Below are 26,967 nucleotides of genomic sequence, written 5' to 3' on the forward strand. Positions count from 1 at the left end.
ATTTGTGCAAAGAAGTATGTTATCTTACATTCTATATATTAACAAGCATTTTTGTGATCCATTTCCTCCCTCTTCTTATTTTTGATGTTGTTTAAAACAAATGGAAATATGCCAATTGTCAAAGAAAGGTGGGATTCTATTCGTCAATTGTATGTTTCTATAGCATCTCGTTCAGCTATTTCATCTCGAGCTCATCTATGTGTGAAAATTATAGAAAATGAGGGGAACAACGAATAGGTTTAGACAATCAAAGTGTGACAGTTACCAAAAAGTACCTAGTCACCTTTCTTTATCCAATGCATTGCTTCTTCTTTTTTTCCTTTATATGCAATTATTTTCTATTTAAGTTCAAACATATTGTTGTTTGTTTGGGGGTGAAAATAATTATCAAATTCCTTTTTCTGACATGTTACATATTCTGCTTCTCAGGGGTTGACTTGAAGGATGTACCTTTCTAGCATCATAAAATGAGGGAAGCTAAAGTGCAAGATTCTTTATCATGGGGAAGGCAGAAGAATCGAAATATGTTTTCTAAGGATGATGGCTTTATATCTTCTATAGTATCTAGCTTAAGTAGATTTGTCAATGATGGAAGCTTCACGCACACTACTCTTTGACATTAGAATAATGATCCTATTGGTTCTGTTGAGGGAAATGTAGAGACAGATTTTACTTCATCTCCAATCAAGCAATTTAGTGAAGGTATTGGAGTGACTAATGATGCATTAAGTGCAAACTAGTTGGTAGCTAACATAATTCATATTCGTATGAAAGGAAAGCAATAAAAGGCCAATAACAGTTTGGTACAATAGTGTAGTTCGCATTATAAACTTTTTTGCTCTTCTCATTATTTAATATTTCTGATGAAAAAGTGCATTCTCTCTCTAGAATGATTTTTTTATTGTTTGTAACTTGCAACGCTTTCATAGAGGATTTTACTATATCCAGATCATATTTAAGAGAAGAAAAATATTTAAGTAACATTGATTGAAAAATATTAATTTGATGGCAAAAGCTTGTAGAATCCAAATTGGGCATTACAATTTAGGTTCAATACTTTCCCAATAAGAAATTAATTTCCTATGTCTTGCATGTCTATGAAAAGGTACTAAAAGTGTTTGAGTGTTATTATTGAACTATTTTGGTCATTTAACCAATAACAAGAAATGTAAGGGTGAAAGGCTTGACTTGTTTTGGGTCATCTTCTGATGAAATCTAAGCGATTTTTCTAATCTGAGCTGGTTGTAGAATTATTCTCGTAAAACGGCTCAACTACTATACCATTTAGTTTATCTTAGCACAATTGATCATGACATTAGCGAGCTTTCTTTTTTAAGCACTATTTCTTTTTCCTGATATTTATATTTAAACCAATATTATAATGTGATTTATGTGGTCTTTGCCTTGTTATCTATCTTTCTAATAGTTGATTATTTTGGGTCCTCTATTACCTTCAAATTGAAAACCAATAATGGAGGTGGTTTTGTAAGGGTCTTAGAGGTGATGCAAGATTCCACTTCTTCTACTACATTGTTAAATGAATTTAAAAATACATGCCATAAATTGTATATATGCTTTTGTAGGAGCACTTATTCGACTTTTCTCACTTTTGGTTGCAGCAGAAAATATGATTTTAAAAGTATTTTTTCCTTGTATTGTATCCTTCCCCTAACTCTCACTTCCCCATGGTTCAATACCTAGTTGACTTATAAAAAACTTATAGCAGCAAAGATGGATTTAACTTGTGTAAGTGGGTGAGCAAATTATTTTACTTTTTCTTCCTAATTTATTGATGGAAAGTGTTTTTTATTGAATTTTTAAAATTTCATGTACAATTTCTCAAAGGTGCTGAAACATCTTATAGTGGTTAAGTATCTTTTTTTTTTTTTTTTTTTTTTAGTTTTTAGAAATTTTTCAAGGAACTACTCATTTTATGAAGGGGATGGAAATTGTGAGAAAATAAATGGGATTAGAATGGATGCTTAGACCTGCCGAAAGGAAGGTGAAAAGCCTGTGATTGTTAACATCCAATCAGAAGAAACTCCAACTCAGGAGTTATAATCCTTGTTTGACAACTCACATGAAAAGTCAGTTACTCTAATTTGCAATGTACTTATATTTTTATCTTCTTCTTTTATCTTTATCTTTTATCTTTTTTTTTTTTTTTTTTAATTTCTTGCTCCCATCGCCCTACTACATTTTTCCAAGTTTTTACATGCATATTCTGTTTGCATGAAACATGTATCTCTTCTTATTTGAAGGATAATGGTAGTGGTTATCTAAAAGATATGAATGAATGTAAACCTAGTGGGAACCTAGTTTTATCTTCTTCTGTTGTAGGAGATGGAGCTACAAGCTGGGGACTATAAGCCTTGAAGCATGAAGAAGAACAAGTAGCCCGAAAAGGGCGAAAGCTTAAGGAAGTATGTTACCTTAACTTTTATATATTAATAAGCATCTCAGTGAAAATTTTTCTCTCTTTCTTCCTATTTTCACTACAAAATAAGTGAGAATTTGTGGCTCTAAACATTTTCAGCGAGTAAAATCCCACCGGAAATACACAATTTCCTTTTTCCCCGGATTATTTTCTGTCCATTATGAAGTGCTGCCGAAATAAGAACTTGTTGCGGTGTTTTATGTCGCGGTAATAAATTGTGCTGCAATAAGATTTTTATTGTGGCAGGAGAATGCTAAATTACGGCGACATCTATACTGCTGCAACAAGTCTTTTAATCACTTAACTGGTGGGAAAACTCCTCACCTAATCCTTTACCGATAGTGAGACTCAGTTCTCTCCATTGTCTCTCTGCTGTGTGCTGGTTGCGTACGCCGTCGATTCAGCTACTGTGCCCTCTCGACGCCGGTGAGTCTATCTCATGTTTCTCTTACTCTCCGAGCTGTCTCAACCGATGTTTCTCTCTTGGTACTTAGGGCTTTGAAATGGCAGAATATGTTGTCAAAGCACTTCTAATTTCTGAAATCGTATAGCCTCTTGATTGTAATTTCTGAAATCGTATAGCCTCTTGGTTGTTGTTCTCTCAATATAGCCTATTTTTGGCTTTGCTGTTGTTTTCCAAATCAAGGCTTTGCTGTTGGTACGCAATGCGTGTGGGTCTTAAGTTGCTAAAACCACTAGATAATCCTTATGTATTTTGGAACAATTTTATGTATTTTGGGAGGGAAGGATGTGCATACATGCAGGGAAATAGATTCGCTTTGTTTTAGAATATTCTCTTACCACTTTTGAGATTTTGAACGTGGTTAATACTGTTGTACGCTTCGTTTGCTCTATTTGATATCATGTATTAACTGTCAATCATTTTATTTTCCTCTGTTTTTTTCTATATTCAGTTTTCCTACACAAACTACTTACAGTGGATCTCATTCTAACTTAAAAAATAAATAAATAAAATTCAAACACCAATATTTTTTAGCATAGTTGATCTGGAAAGTTTTTATATCAGCAGTATGATGAGTTAATAAGTTATGTGTGAAAAACAAAAGGTTTCTCAATAGATTTTTCTTTTTTTGGAGGTGTGGTTAATTTCCCAATAACTTTTTCCTATAAATGTATTTTTGTAATAAAATTGAATGGAATTTTTATTAAATAGTTTATTCATAATAAAATGATCAATCAGTAGTATAGTTTGGAAGTGCCAAAAGTTTTCTAGTGTACTCTTCCCTTTAGGCTAGCTTTAAGTAGTCCAGTTAAAAAGGATCATTGAATTGAGCCTTATATGGATGGTAATGGTAATTATAAGTTGCCTACAAAAAACAACATATAAGTCATGAAATTGCAATCAGATTGGAAGTTTTAAAAAAAAACAAAACAAAACAAAACCAGAAAAAACATAGGAAACTCAGTTTAGTTGGCAGGCTGGATTGTGGTTGCAACTGTTTAAGAAAAGTGAAAAGATATGGGGAAATCTTTCTTTCTTATGACTTTTCTCTCCAACTTGGCATATATATGCGGATTGCTACTTATCAAAAAACTTAACATATATATGTATGCCTTGTGATATTCAATGGCTTTTTCCCAATTCTGTTCATAGGCTTTTTTGACTGTTGCTTTGGTCTGTTTGTGGGCTGTTGTTTTTTCTCAGGACTAATTCCCAATTCTGTTCATAGGCTATTGTTAATTCTTAGTGAAAGTATTATTAATACTAGATACAGTTATATTGTTTGCTTTGGGCTTGAGCTTTCACTCCCCTGTTCCTGAACTTTCACTCCCCTTATAAATACTGCATTATAAATACTGCATTATATCAATGCATTTCTAAACTGCATTATATGGTTACTGCATTATAAATACTGCATTATATCAATGCATTTCTAAACTGCATTATATGGTTACTGCATTATAAATACTGCATTATATCAATGCATGAATAAACTGCATTATACAAACTGCATTATAAATACTGCATTATATCAATGCATTTTTAAACTGCATTATATGGTTACTGCATTATTTCAATGCATGAATAAACTGTATTATACAAACTGCATTATAAATACTGCATTATATCAATGCATTCCTAAACTGCATTATATGGTTACTGCATTATAAATACTGCATTATATCAATGCATTTCTAAACTGCATTATATGGTTACTGCATTATAAAAACTGCATTATATCAATGCATGAATAAACTGCATTATACAAACTGCATTATACAAACTGCATTATATCAATGCATTTCTAAACTACATTATATGGTTACTGCATTATTTCAATGCATGAATAAACTGTATTATACAAACTGCATTATAAATACTGCATTATATCAATGCATTCCTAAACTGCATTATATGGTTACTGCATTATAAATACTGCATTATATCAATGCATTTCTAAACTGCATTATATGGTTACTGCATTATTTCAATGCATAAATAAACTGCATTATACAAACTGCATTTACATCAATGCATGAATAAACTGCATTATAAATACTGCATTATATCAATGCATTCCTAAACTGCATTATATGGTTACTGCATTATAAATACTGCATTATATGAATGCATTCCTAAACTGCATTATAAATACTGCATTATATCAATGCATTCCTAAACTGCATTACACAAACTGCATTATAAATACTGCATTATATCAATGCATTTCTACACTGCATTATATGGTTACTGCATTATATCAATGCATGAATAAACTGCATTATACAAACTGCATTATATCAATGCATTCTTGAACTAGTTAAAGGTTTTTCTATAATTTGTTGCTACCAACACCAAACTCTTTGATCATTATTAAATAATGATACACCACACTAAAGAGCGATGAGCAATAACACTTACCCACACTTACCCACATGATTCTTTAAAGGATCTTTTTCCCAATTTACCAATTTTTAACCTTTAGGTATTTTTCGTAGATGGACAAGAGTTGGATGAAAATCACTGATAGATTTCGATCCAGTGAATATGCGACAGGCGTTAAAGATTTCATTACTTTGGCTCGATCTCATTCTACAAGTGATGAAATCCGGTGTCCATGTACCCTATGTTCAAATAATTATTTCCTACCTATAAGTCAGGTAGAGAGACATCTGTTCATTAAAGGTATTGAACCAACTTACACAACATGGATATTTCACGGTGAGGAGGAAGATTTACCTTTTATTGATGGTGACGATCTTCATGATCCCGAACAAGCTGATCCCTACATTGATGACATTGATGTTATGTTACAAGACATTCGGGCAGGGAATTTCCCTAATGTTCCTTCACCCGAGTCATTCTTTGCCGGGGGTTCAACCTCAGTCGGAAGTGAATCAACCATGAATTTTGACCAGTTGTTGGTTGATTCACAGCGTCCTCTTTATGAAGGTTGTTCCAAGTATTCTAAACTTTCATTTTCAGTTAAGTTGCTGCACATTAAAACACTTGGTGGCTGGAGTGTAAAGTCATTTGACATGCTTCTTCAAGTACTACAATCAGCTTTTCCGAATGCTCTTTTACCGAAGTCATATCAAGAGGCACGGAACTTAGAGCGAGGTCTGGGATTTTCTTACACAAAAATACATGCTTGTCCAAATGATTGCATACTTTATTGGAGGGAAAATGCAAAGAAACAAGAGTGCCCTAAATGTAAGTCATCAAGATGGATATTTAGTAACAATAAGCAACGACAAATTCCTCAAAAGGTTCTACGACATTTTCCGTTAAAGCCAAGGTTGCAGAGATTGTTTATGTCACGTAAAACAGCAGCTAATATGAGGTGGCATAAGGATCAGCGTGTCAATGAGGAAGGTATTCAAAGGCATCCTGTTGACTCTGAGGTCTGGAAGGCATTTGATCAAGAACATACTTGGTTTGCAGAAGATCCTCGAAATGTATGGCTTGGTTTAGCCAGTGACGGCTTCAACCCCTCCAATAATTTGGCAAAGCCTTACAGCATATGGCCAGTGATTTTGGTGCCTTACAACTTGCCCCCGTGGCTATGCATGAAAGATCCATTTTTCATCACCTCATTGTTGATTCCTGGACCAAGGTCTCCAGGAAATGATATTGATGTTTATTTGCAGCCTCTAATAGATGAACTATTAGATCTATGGGAAAATGGTGTTGATACATACGATGCCAAGGCCACAGAGACTTTTCGATTGCATGCAGCTTTAATGTGGACAATTAACGACTTCCCTGCTTACGGAAATCTCTCTAGGTGGAGCACTAAGGGGAAGATGGCATGTCCATTGTGCGAGCAAGAAACAGATTCGTTGTGGTTGAAATACAGCCAAAAACATTGTTACATGGGTCATCGCCGATTCTTACCCCTGGGCCACATTTGGAGAAAGAAAAAGAGTATTTTTAATGGCAGTGCAGAGCATCGTGGCCCACCTCAGTAGTTGTCAGGAGAAGATATACTTAATCAATTGCAGAATATTCCAGATACTAATTTTGGCAAATCTACAAAGAAGAGAAAGCGTACCACTGATGAGTTAAATTGGACCAGAAGAAGTATCTTTTTCCAATTGCCGTATTGGTCAACTCTAAAACTTAGACATAACCTTGATGTAATGCACATTGAGAAGAACATATGTGACAACATCTTAGGAACTTTGATGAATATCGCTGGGAAAATTAAAGATCATGTCAATGCACGTCGTGACCTTTCCAATCCCAATATAAGAAAAGAGTTACACTTGATCCAGGATGGACAACGTGTGAGTATGCCACATGCATGTTACACCTTGTATGGAGCTGAGAGGGTAGGTTTTTGTAAATGGTTGAATGATGTCAAATTCCCAGATGGTTTCGCTTCTAATATTGCGAGATGTGTGAGTGTTGTTGATTGCAAAATCTCTGGCATGAAAAGTCACGATTGTCATATTTTTATGCAAAGATTAATACCTGTTGCAATTTGTGGATACTTACGACAAGATATACGATTAGCATTGACTGAGCTGAGCACATATTTCAAAGAACTTTGTGCAAGAACTATCAAGGTTGATGTCTTAGAACGGCTTCAGTCTGACATAGCCGTCATTTTGTGCAAGCTAGAGATGATATTTCCACCTACATTCTTTGATGTAATGGTCCACCTAGTCTATCATTTGCCACATGAGGCACTACTTGCAGGGTCAATTCAATATAGGTGGATGTATCCTTTCGAACGGTATCTTGGAAAATTTAAGAGATACGTTAAGAATAAGGCCCATCCAGAAGGTTCAATTGCGGAGGCCTGTATCCATGTAGAATGTTTGAATTTTTGTTCCATGTACCTCCATGATGTCGAATCTAGATTCAATCCTCAAGAACGGAACTTTGATGGAGGAGAAGATGGTGTAGGAGAAGGACTGAGTATTTTTAGACAGAAGGTGCGGCCCATGGGTTTCGCCTGTTTCTAAAAGTAAAATGGTACGAGGCCTCGTCATTTTCAAATTGAAAACCAATAATGAAGGTGGTTTTATAAGGGTATTAGAGGTGATGCTGTAACAGCATGCTAGAAATTCAATTGTGGAATTTCTATTGGCTTTAGGAACCTCGTGAAGACCCTATACGTTTTCACGAATCTATTAATCATATAGGTTTTAGTCTAGCCACATAGTTAGTGCTATCACTCACTATAATATCAAAAGTGTATTTTTAATTATTGGAGATAGTTAGAAGTGTCAGAATGTGTTATGGTTTGTGCTATTAGACTCGGTAGATTATTTAAAGTCTTATAACGCAATAGCTCTTTTTCATATTTTGAGATGAAATGCCTGTTTGAAACTGTGATTTTATTTTTAGGGTCACTTTGGGACTGATTATTGATAAATGATTGTCACTGTAGTTTCAAAATCACAGTGTGGAACGTCTAAATTAAGTTAGAAAAGTTTTAATTGTACACATGGAAATATCTTACCCACCTCACTCTTCCAAGTCTACACTCCACCTTTAAAAAATATCTTGAACTGATTTTTGTGGATATTATTGGGTAAAAATATCTTGAGCTGATTTTTGTGGATATTATTGGGTAAGAAAGGCCAACACTCAACCCTCACTTCAGGCTCATCATCTTCCATATCTTGTGCATAAATATCTCCAGCCCACTTCCCACGAAATAATCTTCCTTTACACCTTTCATTGAAAGAACACCAAACACTCTCTCGGACAGCTTTTAGGTGTTCTTTTGCACACCCATTTCAAAGCTTTTTTAAGTGTTTTATCATAAAATTTCCTTCATATAAGTTATTCATTTTTTCGTCTAGTTTACGCAGATCTCTTATTTGTTCCATTTGAAAATAATCTGGTCAATCAATTATTATTTAAACTCTAGAAAGGTCATTCTGGGAGATAAACTAGAGAATATGTTGTATTTTAGAGTTTTTGACCAAGCTAATAGATAGATCTTGGTCCAAAATTTTTATGAATTATTGTTAACCTATGTATATGATTATTTTTTGAGGATTTGTTTCATGATTAAAGGTTTTGATGAAAGATTTTCTTAGATCTAGAAACTTAGAAACTGGAAGAGGAAAAATAGTTTCTGTTTTGAGAAAGTTTAAATCTTTGGTAGTTTAAACCTATTCCAATGGTTTTGATAATTTTACTGAAAGCTCCTCAGCCTCTTATATACATGTTAGAATATTATTTTGAAGATATTTGATATTAGTTTCAAAGATATGAAATATTATGCAAAGAGATGTTCGGATAGGCCAAAGTGTGGATGTTCTTGGCTCAATTTATGTTTTGGTTAATGTTTAACCATGTGATCTTGAATTAGAAGCTTCTATATATTTTAAGACATATTTTTAAATCATGTGATGATTTAGTTTGAAAATCACATCTTTGTAAGTCATAGATCAAAAAGTTGATCAAACAAGTTAGAAACAAAAATCAATGGAAATAGCATATGAGAATTTCGGCCCTATAGAGTTTTAATAGTTGTGATTAGTTTTAAATTTTTCTAAATTGATATTTGAGTTTAGGATCAAATTTACATGAGGCATATAAATGTTGGTGACTTTTGGAGTTAGCATGCAAAACCCTTAAGTTAGGGGTAAAATGATTATTTTCTCACATGTAAAGGGTAAAATGAAAATTTTACTCTTAAGTTAGTATTTTTACATATTTCAAATTAATATTGATTTAGTTCTAACTTTTAGAATCACTAATTACAATTTCTCGTGATCGCGCTTGAGCTTTCATAAGAAACGCGGAAATTAAGGTAAGTTAGCTTTTAACTTACTAGCAGTTTACTGTGTATGTGTGCTAAGTAAATATGTATGTGTTATCATATATGCCATGCCATATCAAGTTATCACATATTTGTCTGTTACACATAATTTAGTCTGTCATGAGTTATTCATCTATTACACAATTTATCATGTATTGCTATACATTATAAGTACGTCATGTTAACTATGCCCTCTATTACATATATGTTAAGACATGTAATATTCACTGTTGCAAGTATGTCATATTAAATATGTTGTCTATTATATGTTATGCCATGTTACGAAATGTTTCAATCTCAAATACGTCATGTCTTTCGAGTTACATTCAAGTTTGTTATGTCTAGGATACTCCAGATGAATCATTATGATTGTCCAAGGATCTCCTTTTGTAATTCAAGCTAGGTACTTTTGGCGAAATCATTTTGATTGTCAGAATTTAGTTCAAGTTCAGTTATGCGGATACTCCTGGCATAATCATTCTGATTATTAGGATATCTTATTTAAAATACTCGTGATGGAATCATTTTGATTGTCTGAGTATCTCTGATGGAATATGTTAGGCATAATCATTCTGATTGTTCACTATTCCTGACGAAACGACTGGTGGAATCATTTTGATTGTCAGAATTCAAGTCCAAGTTCATGTTAAGTAAATAAGTCAGATCAAGTTTATGATAAGTTAAGTTTCAGTTCAAGTTCAAGTTCATATCAAGAAGTTGAGTTACATTCAGTTTTGTGGGATCTATAACAACTGTGGCACACAAAGTATGGGGTCACAACAATTGTGACGCATACACCACATGAGACACAGCAATTATGACATGTAGAATACATGGGGCCACAACAACTGTAGAGTATGTATTTAAGCAGTTAAAGAATAAGTTTCAGATCACGTTCATGTTAAGTCAAGTTTCAGAGCAAGTTCATGTTAAGTCAAGTTTCAGAGCAAATTCATGTTAAGTCAAGTTTCAGATCAAGTTCATATCAAGTCAAGTTCAGTTCATATTTCAATTTAAGTTATGTCAGTTATGCTATGTTGTACGTCAAGTTATGCTTTAATTACTTATGAATTTAATTATGCATTCATGCTTTTACTGTCATGCATGCATCATTAGCCTGTGTGAAGATTTTTTGTTAACTTACTGAGATTTGTAATCAAATCTCATTGTGGTAGTCTCAACTACCATTCTCCCCGAATGATAGATCTTGTTACAGGACTTGAAGGAGAATCGGGAGCTGACCAACTAGACACAGTTGACTGAGCAACGGTGCGACGTCAATGTTAATGTAGTAGTTAATTTAAATTACTACTTGTACTATGGAGTTGCATCTCCAGTAAGTTTTTTGGATCATAGCCATTTTGGACTAGTGTTGTGATCTTAGTTGTTCAATGGGTCTTTATGTATAAAGTATGTTTTAAGCATTTGGGATATTTTTAGTTTGGTGCATAGTATTGCTAAAGAAAAAAAATTTATCTACTGCGAATATTGCATAATGTTAGATGCATGTCAGGAACATTACATCTTATATGTCATGAACGGGAGCAGGTAACCTTGTGTTGCATGTCTCGACACTTCAAATGTCCGTCCGATCCCAAGTGAAATTTAGGGGCTTCACAGGGTGGTATCAGAGCAATAAGTCTCTAGGTTATAAATCCACGTGTCCTTAGGAAATGCACCAAACATTTGGCTTGAAATTTTAGTCGTCATCAGGCTTGAATTTCTTAAGGTATAAAAGGTAGTATGTGGTTGTAATATGTGTACTTGTGTGTTTCAGGAAAGGACACATGACTCGCGGTAGAATACCTCGAAACCCTAAGGGAGATTTTAATAAGGAGAATCAAAATGCCCCGATTTAATGGCAGATTAGCTGAACCTGTACGTATGTAGACTGACATGTTTAGACATCAGCAACAGCAGTAAGTACACGTACCTAGGCCCGAAGTTAAGGGTTGTCCATATGAGAAGTTTTTGATTACCCGTTACCCGAATTTTTCTGGTAATGAGGGGGCACTGAAAGCTGAAAAATGGATTATGGATCTTGAGACGACTTATGAGATTTGTGGGTGTACTGAGGACTAGAAGGTTCTATATGCTGGATACCTATTCCAAGGGAAAGTCGGAATATGGTGGGATACACATAGGCAGCTTTTAGTTAGGGAACTGGGAAGTATGGTTACATTGTCATGGGAGAGGTTCAAGGAAGAGTTTGACAACAGATTCTTCCTAGACTCTGTCAAATAACTGAAGGCCCAGGAGTTCGCATCCTTAACACAAAGTAGTTTGACCGTAGAGCAGTACACCACTAAATTCATGGCGTTGGGAAGGTTTGCACCACACTTGATTTCTACTCAATGGATCCAGGCGCAGAAGTTTCAAGTAGGACTTCAGTCTAGAATCCGTAGTTAAGTAGCTTGCCTTAGAATAGAGAATTATCAAGAGATGGTAAACGTCGCTGCCATAGCAGAGGCAAAGCAGAAGAGTTTGATTGCCTCGGTCAATGTAGAAAGAAAGAGGACTTCACTGTATGCTAGTAAAGAGAGTTCGGAAAGGAAGAAGGTGTTTACTGGACTAGACAAAAGGAAAGGCATTGAGATTGAAAGCTCAATGCCGACCATATATCCAATATGTGAGATGTGCGGAAAGAATCATGGAGGTAAGTGTAAACTCACCTTAGGACTTTGTTTCGGATGTGGCGAACTTGACCATGTGATCAAAAATTGTCCCAAGAGAGCTCAGAGGAAAGGCATTGTTCCCAACAGAGATTTCAAACCAAAGCCACGGCCTCCAGTGCCAACTCGAGTGTATGCAGTCACTCCTAGAGAGACAGACACTAACGCCCCAAGAGCATATAGATTAAATTCCATTCCTGATATATTTCTAAGACCTTTATATTGTTAAGCTTAGTTAAGATTGATTGGATATGTATGATTAACTGCATATTTATTTGGATCATTGGATCATGACATATATATGAAAATTCCTGAAAGATATAAAAATGCCTGAAGCTTCTAATCTGAATACATCCAGAAATATATATTCTATTAAGTTTCAAAAATCCTTATATGATCTAAAACAAGCTATTTTCCATATATTTTCAGTATCTATATTAACTTATTGCAGTTTATATAGAGGATTTAAATATTATTGAGGTTCCAGAAGAGTTCATGAAAAATGCACATATTTGAAATATAAATCTGAAACCCTTGCGACTTCAAGGAGGAGATGAATGAAATTATTAGATCTGAAATATCATCTCTTAAATACAATTATTATTTTAGATTCATATTATGGTTTTGTAAGAAGTGAAATATTATTACCAAAAGATAGAAACACAAATATGAATATTTGTGAAATATTATTTTATTATCTCGAAACAAAATTACAAAAATTTGAGACTCTTCGCCTCATTCTTTAAGTGCTATTGCTCTTCAAAAATCTGTATGGCATCCCTATCTAAAGGAGTAGGCAATCGAAAAGAAGATTTAAGCAATAATTTTAAATTTCTATTCTCTTACTTTATTGCTCCTATCTTCATGTTGGACTCCAGAAGAAGTCGCTGAAAGATAGAAATATCCTTGTTGAGTTTGTCAATCCAACAAGTTTTGGATTGTAGTCGATGAGAAAATGCGACAATGGTTGATGAGCATCGGGTACCGAGAGTAGATAACTTCATTATCTGACTTATTAGTCAGATTATTATTGTATTGCATTATAGCACCTACGGTAGAAGCAGAAACAACTGGTAAACGAGGTGCAGAAACCTCATATATTGGTTATGAGAAGATTGCTGAGCCATTGCAAAGTGAGAATGCAGAAAGAGATTGCAGAGTAAGAATGCAGACTAATTACAGAAAAGTGAAGAAGATGAGATGCGAATAAAGATGAACTGAATATATCTTTTATAGAGAAAATTATGACAAATCATCTCTATTGCTTCACAGTATCTCTCGTGAAACATCTTTCTATAAGAGACAAGAGATGTAATATCATAACTCTGCAGTGCTTGACAGCTATAGAAGAGCATCGTACCATCATAGCTTTGCGGTGCCTGCGATGCTTGTCTGGTCTAAAAAGATGGCCATCATTTTTGTTGAAAAATGAGGTTAGCTGCTTAATTTTGATTAATTCTCTACTAACTATGTTATTTACAAGAACACTTAAAGTATATTGCTTATATTTTTCTAATGAAGAGTTTCGGAAGAATAATTACTTGAAGTTTTAGGTTTGGAGAGTATGTCGATACAACTTGGCCAACCTTGTAGAAAGAATTATAATATAATTGTTGATTAAAGTGAGAGAGTTAAGGAATGACATGATCTCAAAGGTAGATATATACGGGATAGATAGCAGGTTGGTAAGCAACACTTCTTCCTTAACTTGCTATTTCTTACTTACTTCGATTTCAAGGACGAAATCTTTTTTTTAGGAGGGGAGATCGTAACAGCCCGCTAGAAATTCAATTGTGGAATTTCTATTGGCTTTAGGAACCTCGTGAAGACCCTATACGTTTTCATGAATCTATTAATCATATAGGTTTTAATCTAACCACATAGTTAGTGTTATCACTCACTATGGTATTAAAAGTGTGTTTTTAATTATTGAAGATAGTTAGAAGTATCAGAATGTGTTATGGTTTGTGCCATTAGACTTGGTGGATTATTTAAGATCTTATAGCGCAATAACTCTTTTTCATATTTTGGGACGAAACGCCTATTTGAAACTGTGATTTTATTTTTAGGGTCACTTTGGGGCTGATTATTGATAAACGATTGTCACTGTAGTTTCAAAATCACAGTGTGGAATGTCCAAATTAAGTTAGAAAAATTTTAATTGGACACATGGAAATATCTTAGCCACCTCACTCTTCCAAGTCTACACTCCACCTTTAGAAAATATCTTGAGCTGATTTTTGTGGATATTATTGGATAAAAATATCTTGAGCTGATTTTTGTGGATATTATTGAGTAAGAACGGCCAACACTCAATCCTCACTTCAGCCTCATCCTCTTCCATATCTTGTGCATAAATATCTCCAGCCCACTCCCCATGAAATCATCTTCCTTTACACCTTTCATTGAAAGAACACCAAACACTCTCTCGGACAGCTTTTAGGTGATCTTTTGCACGCCCATTTAGAAGCTCTTTTAATTGTTTTATCATAAATTTTCCTTGATACAAATTGTTCCGTTTTGAGTCTAATTTATGTGTATAGCTTATTTGTTCTATTTGAACATCATTTGGTTAGTCAAATATTGTTTAAACTCTAAAAAGGTCATTCTGGGAGATAAATTTGAGAATATGTTGTATTTTGGAGTTTTTGACCAAGCTAATGGATAGATCTTGGTCTAAAATTTTTATGAAGTATGGTTAACCTGTGTATATGATTATTTGTCAAGGATTTTTTGCATGATTAAAGGCTTCGATAAAATATTTTCTTAGATCTAGAAACTTAGAAACTGGAAGAGGAAAAATAGTTTCTGTTTTGAGAAAGTTTAAATCTTTGGTGGTTTAAACCTATTCCAATAGCTTTGATAATTTTATTGGAGGATCCTAAGCCTCTTATATACATGTTAGAATATTATTTTGAAGATATTTGATGTTAGTTTCAAAAATATGAAATATTATGCAAAACGATGTTCGGATAGGCCAAAGTGTGGATGTTCTTGGCTCAATTTATGTTTTGTTTAATGTTTAACCATGTGATCTTGAATTAAAAGCTTATATATGTTTTAGGACATATTTTTAAATCATGTGATGGTTTGGTTTGAAGATCATATCTTTATAAGTCATAGATCAAAAGGTTGATCAAAACAAGTTAGAAACAAAAATCAATGGAAATGGCATATGAGAATTTCGACCCTATGGAGTTTTAATAGTTGTGATTAGTTTTAAATTTTTCTAAATTGATATTTGAGTTTAGGATAAAATTTACATGAGGCATGTAAATTTTGGTGACTTTTGGAGTTAGCATGCAAAACCCTTAAGTTAGGGATAAAATGGTCATTTTCTCACATGTAGAGGGTAAAATGAAAATTTTACTCTTAAGTTAGTATTTTTTCATATTTCAAATTATTAGTGATTTATTTCTAACTTTTAGAATCACTAATTACAATTCCTCGTGATCGCGCTTGAGCTTTCGTAAAAAATGCAAAGATCGAGGTAAGTTCTTTTAACTTACTAACAGTTTACTGTATATATGTGCTAACTAAAGGAACTATAGTATACATATGTGTGTTATCATATTTGTCATGCCATGTCAAGTTATCACATATTTGTCTGTTACACAGAATTTAACCTGTCATGAGTTATTCATCTATTACACAAGATATTCTGTCATGTATCACTATACATTACAAGTACGTCATGTTAAGTATGTCATCTATTACATATATGTCAAGACATGTAATATTCACTGTTACAAGTATGTTATGTTAAATATGTTGTCTATTACATGTTATGCCATGTTACGAAATGTTTCTATCTCAAGTACGTCATGTCTTTCGAGTTACGTTCAAGTTTGTTATGTCTAGGATACTCGTGATGAAATCATTATGATTGTTCGAGGATCTCCTTTTGTAATTCAGGCGAGGTACTTTTGGCGAAATCATTTTGATTGTCAAAATTCAGTTCAAGTTCAGTTATGCAGATACTCCTGGCGTAATCATTTTGATTGTTAGGATATTTTATTTAAAATACTCGTGATGGAATCATTCTGATTGTCTGAGTATCTCTGATGGAATATGTTAGGCAGAATCATTCAGATTGTTCACTATTCCTGACGAAATGACTGGCGGAATCATTTTGATTGTCAGAATTCAAATCCAAGTTCATGTTATGTAAATAAGTCAGATCAAATTTATGATAAGTTAAGTTTCAGTTCAAGTTCAATTTCATATCAAGAAGTTGAGTTACATTCAGTTTTGTGAAGTCCATAACAACTGTGGCACACGAAGTTTGGGGTCACAGCAATTGTGACGCATACACTACATGAGACACAGTAATTGTGACACATAAAATACATGGAGCCACAACAACTGTGGAGTATGTATTTAAACAGTTAAAGAATAAGTTTCAGATCACGTTCATGTTAAGTCAAGTTTCAGAGCAAGTTCATGTTAAGTCAAGTTTTAGATCAAGTTCATGTCAAGTCAAATTCAGTTCACGTTTCAATTTAACTTATGTCAGTTATGCTATGTTGTACGTTAAGTTATACTTTAATTACTTATGAATTTGATTATGCATTCATGCTTTTACTGTCATGCATGCATCATTAGCCTGTGTGGAGGTTTTTTGTTAACTTACTGAGATTTGTAATCAAATCTCGCTGTGGTAGTCACAACTACCATTCTCTCCGAATGGTAGATCTTGTTACAGGACCTGAAGGAGAATCGGGAGTTGACCAACTAGACACAGTTGACTGAGCAACGGTGCAACGTCAATATTAATGTAGTAGTTAACTTAAATTATTACTTGTACTATGGAGTTGCATCTCCAGTACTTTTTTGGATCATAGTCATTTTAGACTAGTGTTGTAATCTTAATTGTTCAATGGATCTTTATGTATGAAGTATGTTTTAATCATTTGGGATATTTTCAGTTTGGTGCATAGTATTGCTAAAGAAAAAAAAAATTATCCGCTGCATAGTATTATAAGTTATTTTTCTTTGTATTGTATCCTTCTCTCTTATATGAAACTTATAGCAGCAAAGATGAATTTAATTTGTGTAAGTAGGCAAGTAGATTATTTTCATTTTCTACCTAATGTAGTCCTGGAAAGGTTTTTTATTGAATTTTTAAAATTTCATGTACATTGTCTCAAAGGCATCGAAACATCTTATAGTGGTTAAATATTACTTTTTTCTTTTAATTTTTAGAAAGTGGTAATAAAAACTAATCATTCCATGAAGGGTATGGAAATTGTGAGAAAACAGATGGAATTAGAATGATGCTTCAACCTGCTGGAAGGAGGGTTTGAAGGTTTGTAGTAACTGTTGACATCCGGTTAGAAGAAACTCTCATTGAGGAGGTATAATCTTAGTTTGACAACTCACATGAAAATTCAGTTGTTCTAATTTGAAATGTACTTTTATTTTTATCTTCTTCTTTTTTGTACTTATGGTTCCCATTCCCCTTTTATCTTTTTCCAAATTTTTACATGCATATTCTGTTTGCATGAAACATTTATGTCTCCTTTGTTGCCTGTCGTACCATACTTATTATAACATGATTTATTTAATTCTATTATAGACAAATAAGGTGCATCCTAAGGAATTGAATCCTTATTTGAAAGATAATGGTAGTGGTTATCCAAAATATATGAATGGGAGTAAAGATAGTGAGAATCAACTTTTATCTTCTTCTATTGTTGGAGATGGAGCTGCAAGTTGGAAACCAAAAGCCTTGAAGCGTGCAGAAGAACAAGCAGGCCGAGAAGTGTGGGGGCTTGTGGAAGTATGTTACCTTAAATTCTATATATTAACATGCATCTTTGTGATACTTTTTCCCTCTCTCCCTATTTTTGCTGCTGTTTCTAACAAATGAAAATGTTCAAGATGTCGAAGAAAGGTGGGCTTCTCTTGGTCAATTGGATGTTTCTGTAGCATCTCATTCAACTACCCCATTTTCAAGCTCATCTACGTCCATAAATGATAAAAAGAGAGAGGAACAGCAAACAGGTTCAGACAATCAAAATGAGACAGTTACTAATAAGTACCTTGCTACCTTGTGCTATCTAGTGCATTACTATTTTTTTCTTTAAATGCATTTATGTTATATTTAAGTTGAAAATTATTGTTATTTGTTTCAAGGTGAAAATAATTATCAAATTTCTTTTACGGATGTGTTACATATTTATGTTTGTCAAGTGCATGACAGGCATGACTTGAAGGATTTATCTCTCTAGAATCATAAAATGAGGGAGACTAAAGTTCATGATTCTTTATCGTGGGGAAGGTGGAAGTATGAAAGTGTATTCTAAGGATGTTGGTCTTATATCTTCTGCAGTATCTAGCTTAAATAGATTTGCTTATGATGGAAGCTTCGTGCACAATACTTTTCTACAATAGAATAATGATCCTGGTTGTTCTATTGAGGGAAATGTGGAGACGGATTTATCTTCATCTCAAATGAAGCAATCTAATGAAGGTATTGGAGTGGCTAACTTTGCATTGATTGCAAACCATTTGGTAACTAATGCAATTCAGGTTTGGGTAAGACAATGTAGTTCACATTATAAACTTTTCTGCTCTCTTCTCACTAGTCAATATTTTTTCATGAAAAATGTGTACTCTCTCTCCAAAATAATTGTCTGATTGTTTGTGACTTGCAATAGTTTTCTCAAAGGATTTAAATATACGTAGATAATATTTAAGAGAACAAAAATACTTAAGTAAATGTCATTGAAAACAATATTAATTTGATGATAAAAGCTTGTAAAATCCAAATTGGACATTTCAATCTGGGTTTAATATCTTCCAAACAAGAAATTCATTTCCTAGATCTTGCATGTCTATGACGAGGTACTAAAAGTGTTAAGTGTTGTTATTGAACTAATCTTGGTCATTTAACCAATAACAAGAAACGTAAGAGTGAAAGGCTTGAGGTGCTTTGGTTCATTTTCTCATGAAATCTAAGGAATTTCTCTAATTGGGCTAGTTGTAGAATTCTTTTCGTAAAGTGGCTTGACTGCTATACTGTTTAGTTTATTTTAGCACTATTGATCATGACATTACTGGGCTTTCTTCCTTAAGCACTATTTCTCCTGTTTGTTATCTATTTTTAAACTAATATTATAGTGTGATTTATGTAGTTTTGGCTAGTTATCTATCTTTTTAGTGCTTGATTATTTTGGGGGCCCCTCTCATTTCAAAATTGAAAACCAATAATGAAGGTGGTTTTGTAAGGGTCTTAGAGGTGATGCAAGATTTCACTTCTTCTTCTATATATGCCATAAGTTGTATTTATGTTTTTGAATGAGTACTTACTCAAATTTTCTCACTTTTGGTTGCAGCAAAAAATACAATTTTTAAAGATTTGTTTTCCTTGTATTGTATCCTTCCCCTAACTCTCTCTTTCCCACGATTCAATACCTAGTTAGCTTATATGAAACTTATAGTAGCAAAGATGAATTTAACTTATGTAAGTGGGTGAGCATGGAAAGTGTCTTTTATTGAATTTTTAAGATTTTTTGTACAATTTCTCAAAGGTTCCGAAACATCTTATAGTGGTTAAATATGTTTTTGACACGCGTATGATACCTAAACGAGCGATGCTCAGTTCCGCGCCCCGCGCGTTCGTAGCCAAGCATCCTCTAGCCCTCACCAGCGAAGGGTCACGGAGTCGGTACGAGAGCATTACCATCCCGCCCACTCACATTGTCGCCCAGCGACAACTCAGGGTACGTCACTCAGTATATTACGCTCCCGAGTGACCAAAGGAGCTCCACTGAGATAATACCCCATCTCGGCGTGGGGTCGTGATACACACGCACCCAAAAATCCATTTACGCCAACAAAATATGATTTTTCTCAATTAAATAAAATGCACATGCATGCACCATGTAAATGCAACTTCAAGGCACAAAACAACCAACCAATCACAAATCAACAAACCAAACAACTCCATCCTCAATCTATCCGACCCTCGAACTCCTCGGACTCAGTCCGAAATCAACCAACCAACCAGATAAATTATTTTAAGAGCATAATATATTTATATCTAAAAGTAGAGTTTGGAAAATATTTACAACGCTATTCGGTATTTTTTGAAAGCTCGCAGCGTTGCAAACGGCGGAGAAAAAGCAACATAACAGTATATTTTACACTGTGGCCGTGGGTAATAAATTACCCACTTTCAAACGGGGACAAACCAAGATACGAAATTGATAGAAAATGTCCTTGAGATGTTTATGAAGCTAAAGGAAGTGACTTATGGCCGTGGGTGGCAGTGGAAGCCCCGAAAGGGGCTGAACGGAGTTGAGCTCGTGAGCTGCTCCGGCAACGGATCGAGGCTGGAATTGGATGGGTTAGGTCGGCAAGAGGTAGGGGAAGAAGCTGTGAAAAGGTAGTGGCTGGAGGTGGAGCGACAGCACCGGAATCGGCAAAAAGCCGTGCGGAAAGAAAGGGCTGTAGGGGGCTAACGGCAGCTCGGATGGAGGAGATTTTTGGTGGAGGTGTTCACCGGCCGGAGGGGGACCGAACAGCGGGGGTGGTTTCGGCCACGTCGGCCGGCGACGGCGGTCTGGGTGGCTAAGCCAAAACGGCAAAGGGGAGAGGAAGAGAGAGATTTGGGCGTGCGGGAGGAGAAGAAGGAAAAAGAAGAAGAAGAAAAGAAAGAAAAAGGAAAAAGAAAAAAGAGAAAAGAAAAAGAAAAGATGAGAGAAAAGAAATGAAGTCAAATCCTCACTTCCAGAATCCAAAAACTGATCCGTTGAAAACGATTTTAAAAACATAAAACGACTAAAATAAATTAAACATCACATCAAATAAAATAAAACCAATTTAAAATAAAAGAGCCAATATATTAATTAAATTAAAAACACTCCTTCAGTGAAAATACACGTAAAAACGGATCATCACAAAGTTCATGCAAAGAAAGTAAGAAATAAAATTCGTGAAAATGTTGGAAATTCTCAATTTTGCATTATTGTTAATGAGACACAAGATGAGTCTAAAAGGGAGCAAATGGTTGTAATCTTGAGATTTGTTGATGTTGATGGTTTTATATAAGAACGAGTTTTTGATCTTGTACATGTTAAAGATACATCGGCATTGATTCTAAAAAATGAAATATCTGCAGTTCTTTCTCATCATTATCTTGATATTCAAAATATTCGTGGGCAAGGATATGATGGTGCTAGTAATATGCGTGGTGAATGGAACAGATTGCAAGCATTATTTCTTAAAGATTGCCCATATGCATACTATGTTCATTGTTTTGCTCACCGATTACAGTTAGCATTAGTTGCTGCATCTAGATAGATGGTTTATTTCATGAGTTTTTTTCAAATTTAAACTTTATTATCAATATGGTGGGCGCTTCATGTAAACATCACGATGAATTGTAAACTGCTCAGACAACACATATTGCACATATGATAGTCATTGATGAACTTGAAAGTGAAAAATGAGTTAACCAAATTGGTACTATCAAACAAGCCAGTGATTCTCGTTGGGGTTCTCATTTTTATTCTATTTATAGTCTACTGCAAATATTTGAAGCTACTTGCTCGATGCTTGAAACCATAATAAAAGAAGAATCCACTTACTCTCAGTGCGGGGATGCAAATGCTGCTTATAAAATAATTACCTCATTTCAATTCATATTTATTTTACATTTAATGAAGGAAATCATAGGTATTACTGATGTTCTTTGTCAAGTTTTGCAACAAAAATCTCAAGATATTTTGAATGCCATGAATATGGTATTTACTACAAAATGACTCATTCAAAAGTTGAGAAATGAAGGTTTGGAAAATCTACTTGAGAATGTTGTCTTTTTTTTCAAGAAATTTCATATTGACATCCCAGAATTGAGCTCTCATTATATACAAGGTAGTGGTCGTTATCAACGAGATCATATTACGATAGAGCATCATTATCATTTTGAAATATTTAATGCTACTATAGATTTTCAAATGCAAGAGCTTGACAATAAGTTTGGTGAAAGAACGACAAAGCTTTTAACCCTTAGCTCAGCTTTAAATCCAACGGATGGGTATAAATCCTTTAATATTGATGATATATGTTGTCTTGCAAAAGAATATTATCCTCTTGATTTTTCTGAGAATGAGAAAATCAATTAAAGGTTTCAATTGAAGCATTTTGAAGTTGATGTGCTTAGCAATCCAAAGTTTCAAGATTTGAGAGCCATTGCAAATTTATGTCGAAGATTGGTAGAGACAGAAAAATCAAAGATATACTATCTTATTGACAAATTGATTCGTCTAATTTTGACTCTTTCAGTATCTACAGCAACCAGTGAACGAGCATTTTCAGATATGAAGATTGTTAAAACAAGGTTTCGCAACAAGATTGAAGATGAATTCTTATCAAATAATTTAGTTATCTATATTGAAAGAGAAATAGTTAAGAATTTTGATTTAGATTCAATACTTGATGATTTTGTTTGTTTAAAAGAACGCAATTTACAATTTTAGACACTATGTATTTTTTTTATTTAATATATTTGTATGAATTTCTTGATATTATTTCAATGTTATATTGTTCTTGACATATCAAATATTTTTTTAATATATAAGTTGTATTAAACGTATTTTATTTTTATCGTAAATCTTCATATCAGATTATTATATATCGTAAAAAAAAAAAATTGTATAAAAGTAGAACAAAAAATATGTTATATACATTGTTTTAATTTTGTTTAGCCCCCATAGAGTAAATTCCTAACTCCGCCACTGGCTTTATACTTCATTTTCTCACTCTTCCCTATTTGATAGGAAGATAAATGCTAGTGAAAGTAGTGGAAATGAAAATAGAGTGGCATAAATAAAAGTATCTTTTCCACTAATCATTATCATACAACTATAATTGATTATAGAAGCACTTTCCTTTTAGTTTAGAAAGAGAAGTTCTGACTTCTCTCTAAAAAAACAAATCTCTCCATTCAGTTTTGCCGGTGAGGAAGGTGTGAGTCTCGGTTCCACCTTTCTCTCCATCTCGCTTTCCTTTTCGGTTCCTTTTCTGCTACCTATATGTGAATATGCTTATATGGTAGGTTTTTTCCACCGGTTCAGATTTTTTCAGATCTGTAACTTTCTGGCCATGAACAATTGACACGCGCCACACCAAGACGTTCGCCTTCTGCCGATCTACTGGAAAGATACAGAAGCCCACCCAATATGTCGGCGCGTGACCCTCACGCGCGACTTGTTTCCGTGCATGGCCCTCACGCGCCACTGCGCTCCGACAACACCACTAGTACACGCGCCATACCAGCAAAATCGTCACCCTTTGATCCTTCAGATTGGCTTGACCTCTCTTCATTCCCACCGACGCGTGGTTCTCACGCGCCACTCTAGAGGCACGGGTTTGCTTTTCGGCCAGTGCATATCTGCCCTTCCGATGCTAGTTTATTCAGATTATTGCTTTCCCTAACCGGTGATCTTGTGAAAGAGACTAAAGACCTCACCAACAAATACTTCAAAACTTTCAACTACAGTGCTTCCGCTTACACTGCCTCCGGCAATGGCTTACCTTCAAAACATCTTTTAAAACGATACCATCTTTGTAGGGTTTGGGTAGAGACTAAGAAATTAGTCTCAAAACCCATTTTTTTCTTTTTTCCACCTCGTTTGCATTGTGGTTGTTATTTTGGAGAATTTGTTGAGAAACTCCACCCTCTCTAACTTGTATCATCTTTTAATTTAATGAAATTTGCTTTCTTCAAAAAAAAAAAAAAAAATTATCATACAACTATCTTTTCGTCAAAATCAAACCCAGAAATAATTTCCCGACGTAGGTGCTATTGTTGATTCAATAATTCGTAAATAGTGCCAACTACTGTAAGTATCCAGTCAAAGCGGTCCTTGCTTAGGAATACTATAAAATATCAGAAACCGTAGCTCATGATTCTTCCATATATATTGATTAAAAGAAAGCCGTGCACCATTAACTTTGAAGATCAGGTGCACCAACTATGAATGGTGCATATGCATGTCACGTACTGTTCCGTTATGGAGCCCATACCAATTGGTAAAAGACATCACTCAATATTAATTATATAGATGATAACCACTGGAGGCTACGTTTCAAAACTCAAAAGTAATCAAGTGCACCCGCATGTCAATTGACCCGAAAAGATAATGATATTGTAATGTGCTCAAAGATCAGGACTTTTAAATTGCATAAACCGGACCAGTTTTACCCAGTCCTGATGCTCGATTTAACTTTCTAGTTTATATCCAGATTCCAGAACGGGATATCTAATAAACCAACCTTCCAGTGCTCTGAACAAATAAACTAATTATGTCTTCGTATATCTCTCCGAGGAGAAATTAAATTAGACTCTCGTTTACAAGATGAGAAATCCAGCAAAAGTAGTTCAAAGCTCTTCTATGAATGTCACACTCAAACAGGCTCACAGTTATGTGTGCACAAACAATTACGTTATGGTAGAATGTACCAACTTTGGCTTACAAAATGGAGAATACCCACAAGGAAGCCAGATTTGAGGCAACTATATTTTAGGATGGAGGATAATAGATCAATAAATACAGGTAGAGCGGTTATCCAGATTTTGTCCCTCAGAACCAATGGAAGAATGAGATTAGCAAGGAAGCTGTGATCATTACCAGTGTGGACTGTGTAGCAGCCATCTGACCTCCATTGCTCCTCTCTTTGGGTTCCTCTACATTGGTGCAATTAAGTCCAAGTTGTCCTTCCCTGCACAGGTTTGCAAACAGGCCCGGAGGGTATTTTCCATAGAGGTTGATGTAGCTGAACATGGTAGAAGCGCAATCGGTTGTCAGATCATTAATTGCATCGGCAAAAGGGCAAGCAAAGTCCTTGAAAGCACCACAACAAGCCTCTGGTGTGTATTGGGGTCCTTTGCACCCGCTGGTGAGGATTGTATAGTTCTGAGACTCAAAGTTTACACTGCATGCTGCACATAGTGAAACATAAAATCTCATACCACAACCCTTCCACAGATAAATCAATCGTGCTAGCACAGCATTATAAGTTCAAAATTTATACTGTATTTGCTTTCAATTGTTTTTCCTTCCTTTTCTTTTCATTCTCTGCAGTCTCAAAATGAAAGACATACAAAGCGTTCAGAACAAATTGTTGCAAGTACTTTTCTTTCCCCTCAAAATTATTGCAAGTACTTCTTCCAAAAAAAGGACAAACTAACATATATGACATATTATTTTAATTGTAAAAAAGTGATATATTAACTGATTTCGCCAATCCAGTAGACTACTTGAGAGAAAATATCAAAATGAATTTTATTTTTTTTGAAAAAATTAAAGACCTTAGCTTTTAGGTGGAACTTGAAATTTTGGTGATTTTTCACCGATAAAACAAAGGGTTTTGCTACCCAGCTGCAACACATCATACCTATTTTTTTTTTTTCATATTAAACTAATTGAATTATTTTATTCATCATTTCTACATCACATACTCATTAAGAAAGAAAATAAAAAGATAAAAAAATAAAAATAGATATGTGGCGTAGGAATGTGTTAACTATCTTTGAAGTATCAGAATGCACAGATTTTTCGCTTTAAGGGATAAAACGATTGAAAAGCAACCATACGTGTGCATCCTCTTTCCATCTTCAATAATGATGATAAAATCGTATAAAAACAACTCTAAAGCTCTAAAGGAGTAAATCAAACCGAAATGGAAATAAAAACGAAAAAAGTCTCGCATCATCGACATTATTTAACAACAATTTAACCGTGATGCAAACACAGGAAAGTTGTGTACCAAGCATTAGTGTAACAGTAGAGCACACCCTTTTCAGTTGCATTAAGGTAGTTTTGTTAATGATATTGTAAATTTATAAAAAAATATATATATTTAAAAGTATTAAAAAAATACATAAAAAAATTTTTAAAAGAGAAAAAAAAAAAAAAATTGTTTTTGCACTGCCTGGGATCCCATATGTGGCTGTAGAGCCATTCCGGCCAACATAAATGGAGGAAAAAGATAAACCAAAAGAGGAATAGTGAAACAAAGTAATACATTTTTTCGTCTGAAGGAGGGCACGGCCAGTGGATCCATGAAACTCAAGTAATTCATCTGAAACGTCGAGCAATAGAAAAACGAATCAGAACACTATTAATAATGATACAACTAATATAACTCAAAAAGAAAGATCGATTTCTTTTGCAAATGAAAGAGAACAGAATAATACTGGAAAGAAACGTGGAAGAGGAGGCCAAGCTTGACAGGAGGAAGAAGGAAAAGAGAGAGAAACAAAGAAAATGATTCAAAGAAGCCATGTTTTTGCTAATGGTTTCTTTGGAGAGCGGTCAGTGGAGGCCTCAATCTCCGCCTCCCTACAGTTGGTGAGAAAGTTTTTTCTTTTAGCGGTTTTGCTTTTGTGGGTGGCAATTGTGGAGACAGAGACAGAGGGAGATACGGAGGGAGAAAGGGAGGAGAGAAAAAGTTGCAGAATATTGCGGTGGGTAAATGGCATTTGGTAACAGTAGAAAAAGGGTTAATTACAGCCTAACCACGTTACTTACCTAAAAGTTAGTTTCTGCCCAACTTCCTCGAATTGAGTCACAACGTTCTGCCGATTTCATTTCAA

General features: G+C 34.4%; 1 protein-coding gene and 1 long non-coding RNA gene across 2 annotated transcripts; one reads left to right on the forward strand and one right to left on the reverse strand.

The window, feature by feature from the left end:
* The first annotated feature begins 2,632 nt into the window (after positions 1 to 2,632).
* LOC122303992 lies at positions 2,633 to 18,977 on the forward strand. Its single transcript, XR_006240881.1, has 4 exons — positions 2,633 to 2,863; positions 17,598 to 17,716; positions 17,938 to 18,141; positions 18,243 to 18,977. It is a non-coding gene; the product is annotated as an uncharacterized LOC122303992 (long non-coding RNA).
* A 5,687-nt stretch (positions 18,978 to 24,664) lies between these two features.
* On the reverse strand, positions 24,665 to 26,864 carry LOC122303993 (GPI-anchored protein LLG1-like). Its single transcript, XM_043115999.1, has 3 exons — positions 26,569 to 26,864; positions 26,397 to 26,453; positions 24,665 to 25,311 (listed from the first exon to the last, which is right to left on the reverse strand). Exons 1-3 carry the CDS (start codon positions 26,654 to 26,656, stop codon positions 24,953 to 24,955), a joined length of 504 nt encoding a protein of 167 aa, XP_042971933.1. The 5' UTR covers positions 26,657 to 26,864; the 3' UTR covers positions 24,665 to 24,952.
* Between the last annotated feature and the right edge of the window lie 103 nt (positions 26,865 to 26,967).

Source organism: Carya illinoinensis, chromosome 3 (assembly GCF_018687715.1).
Source record: "Carya illinoinensis cultivar Pawnee chromosome 3, C.illinoinensisPawnee_v1, whole genome shotgun sequence".
Classification (NCBI taxonomy): Eukaryota; Viridiplantae; Streptophyta; class Magnoliopsida; order Fagales; family Juglandaceae; genus Carya; species Carya illinoinensis.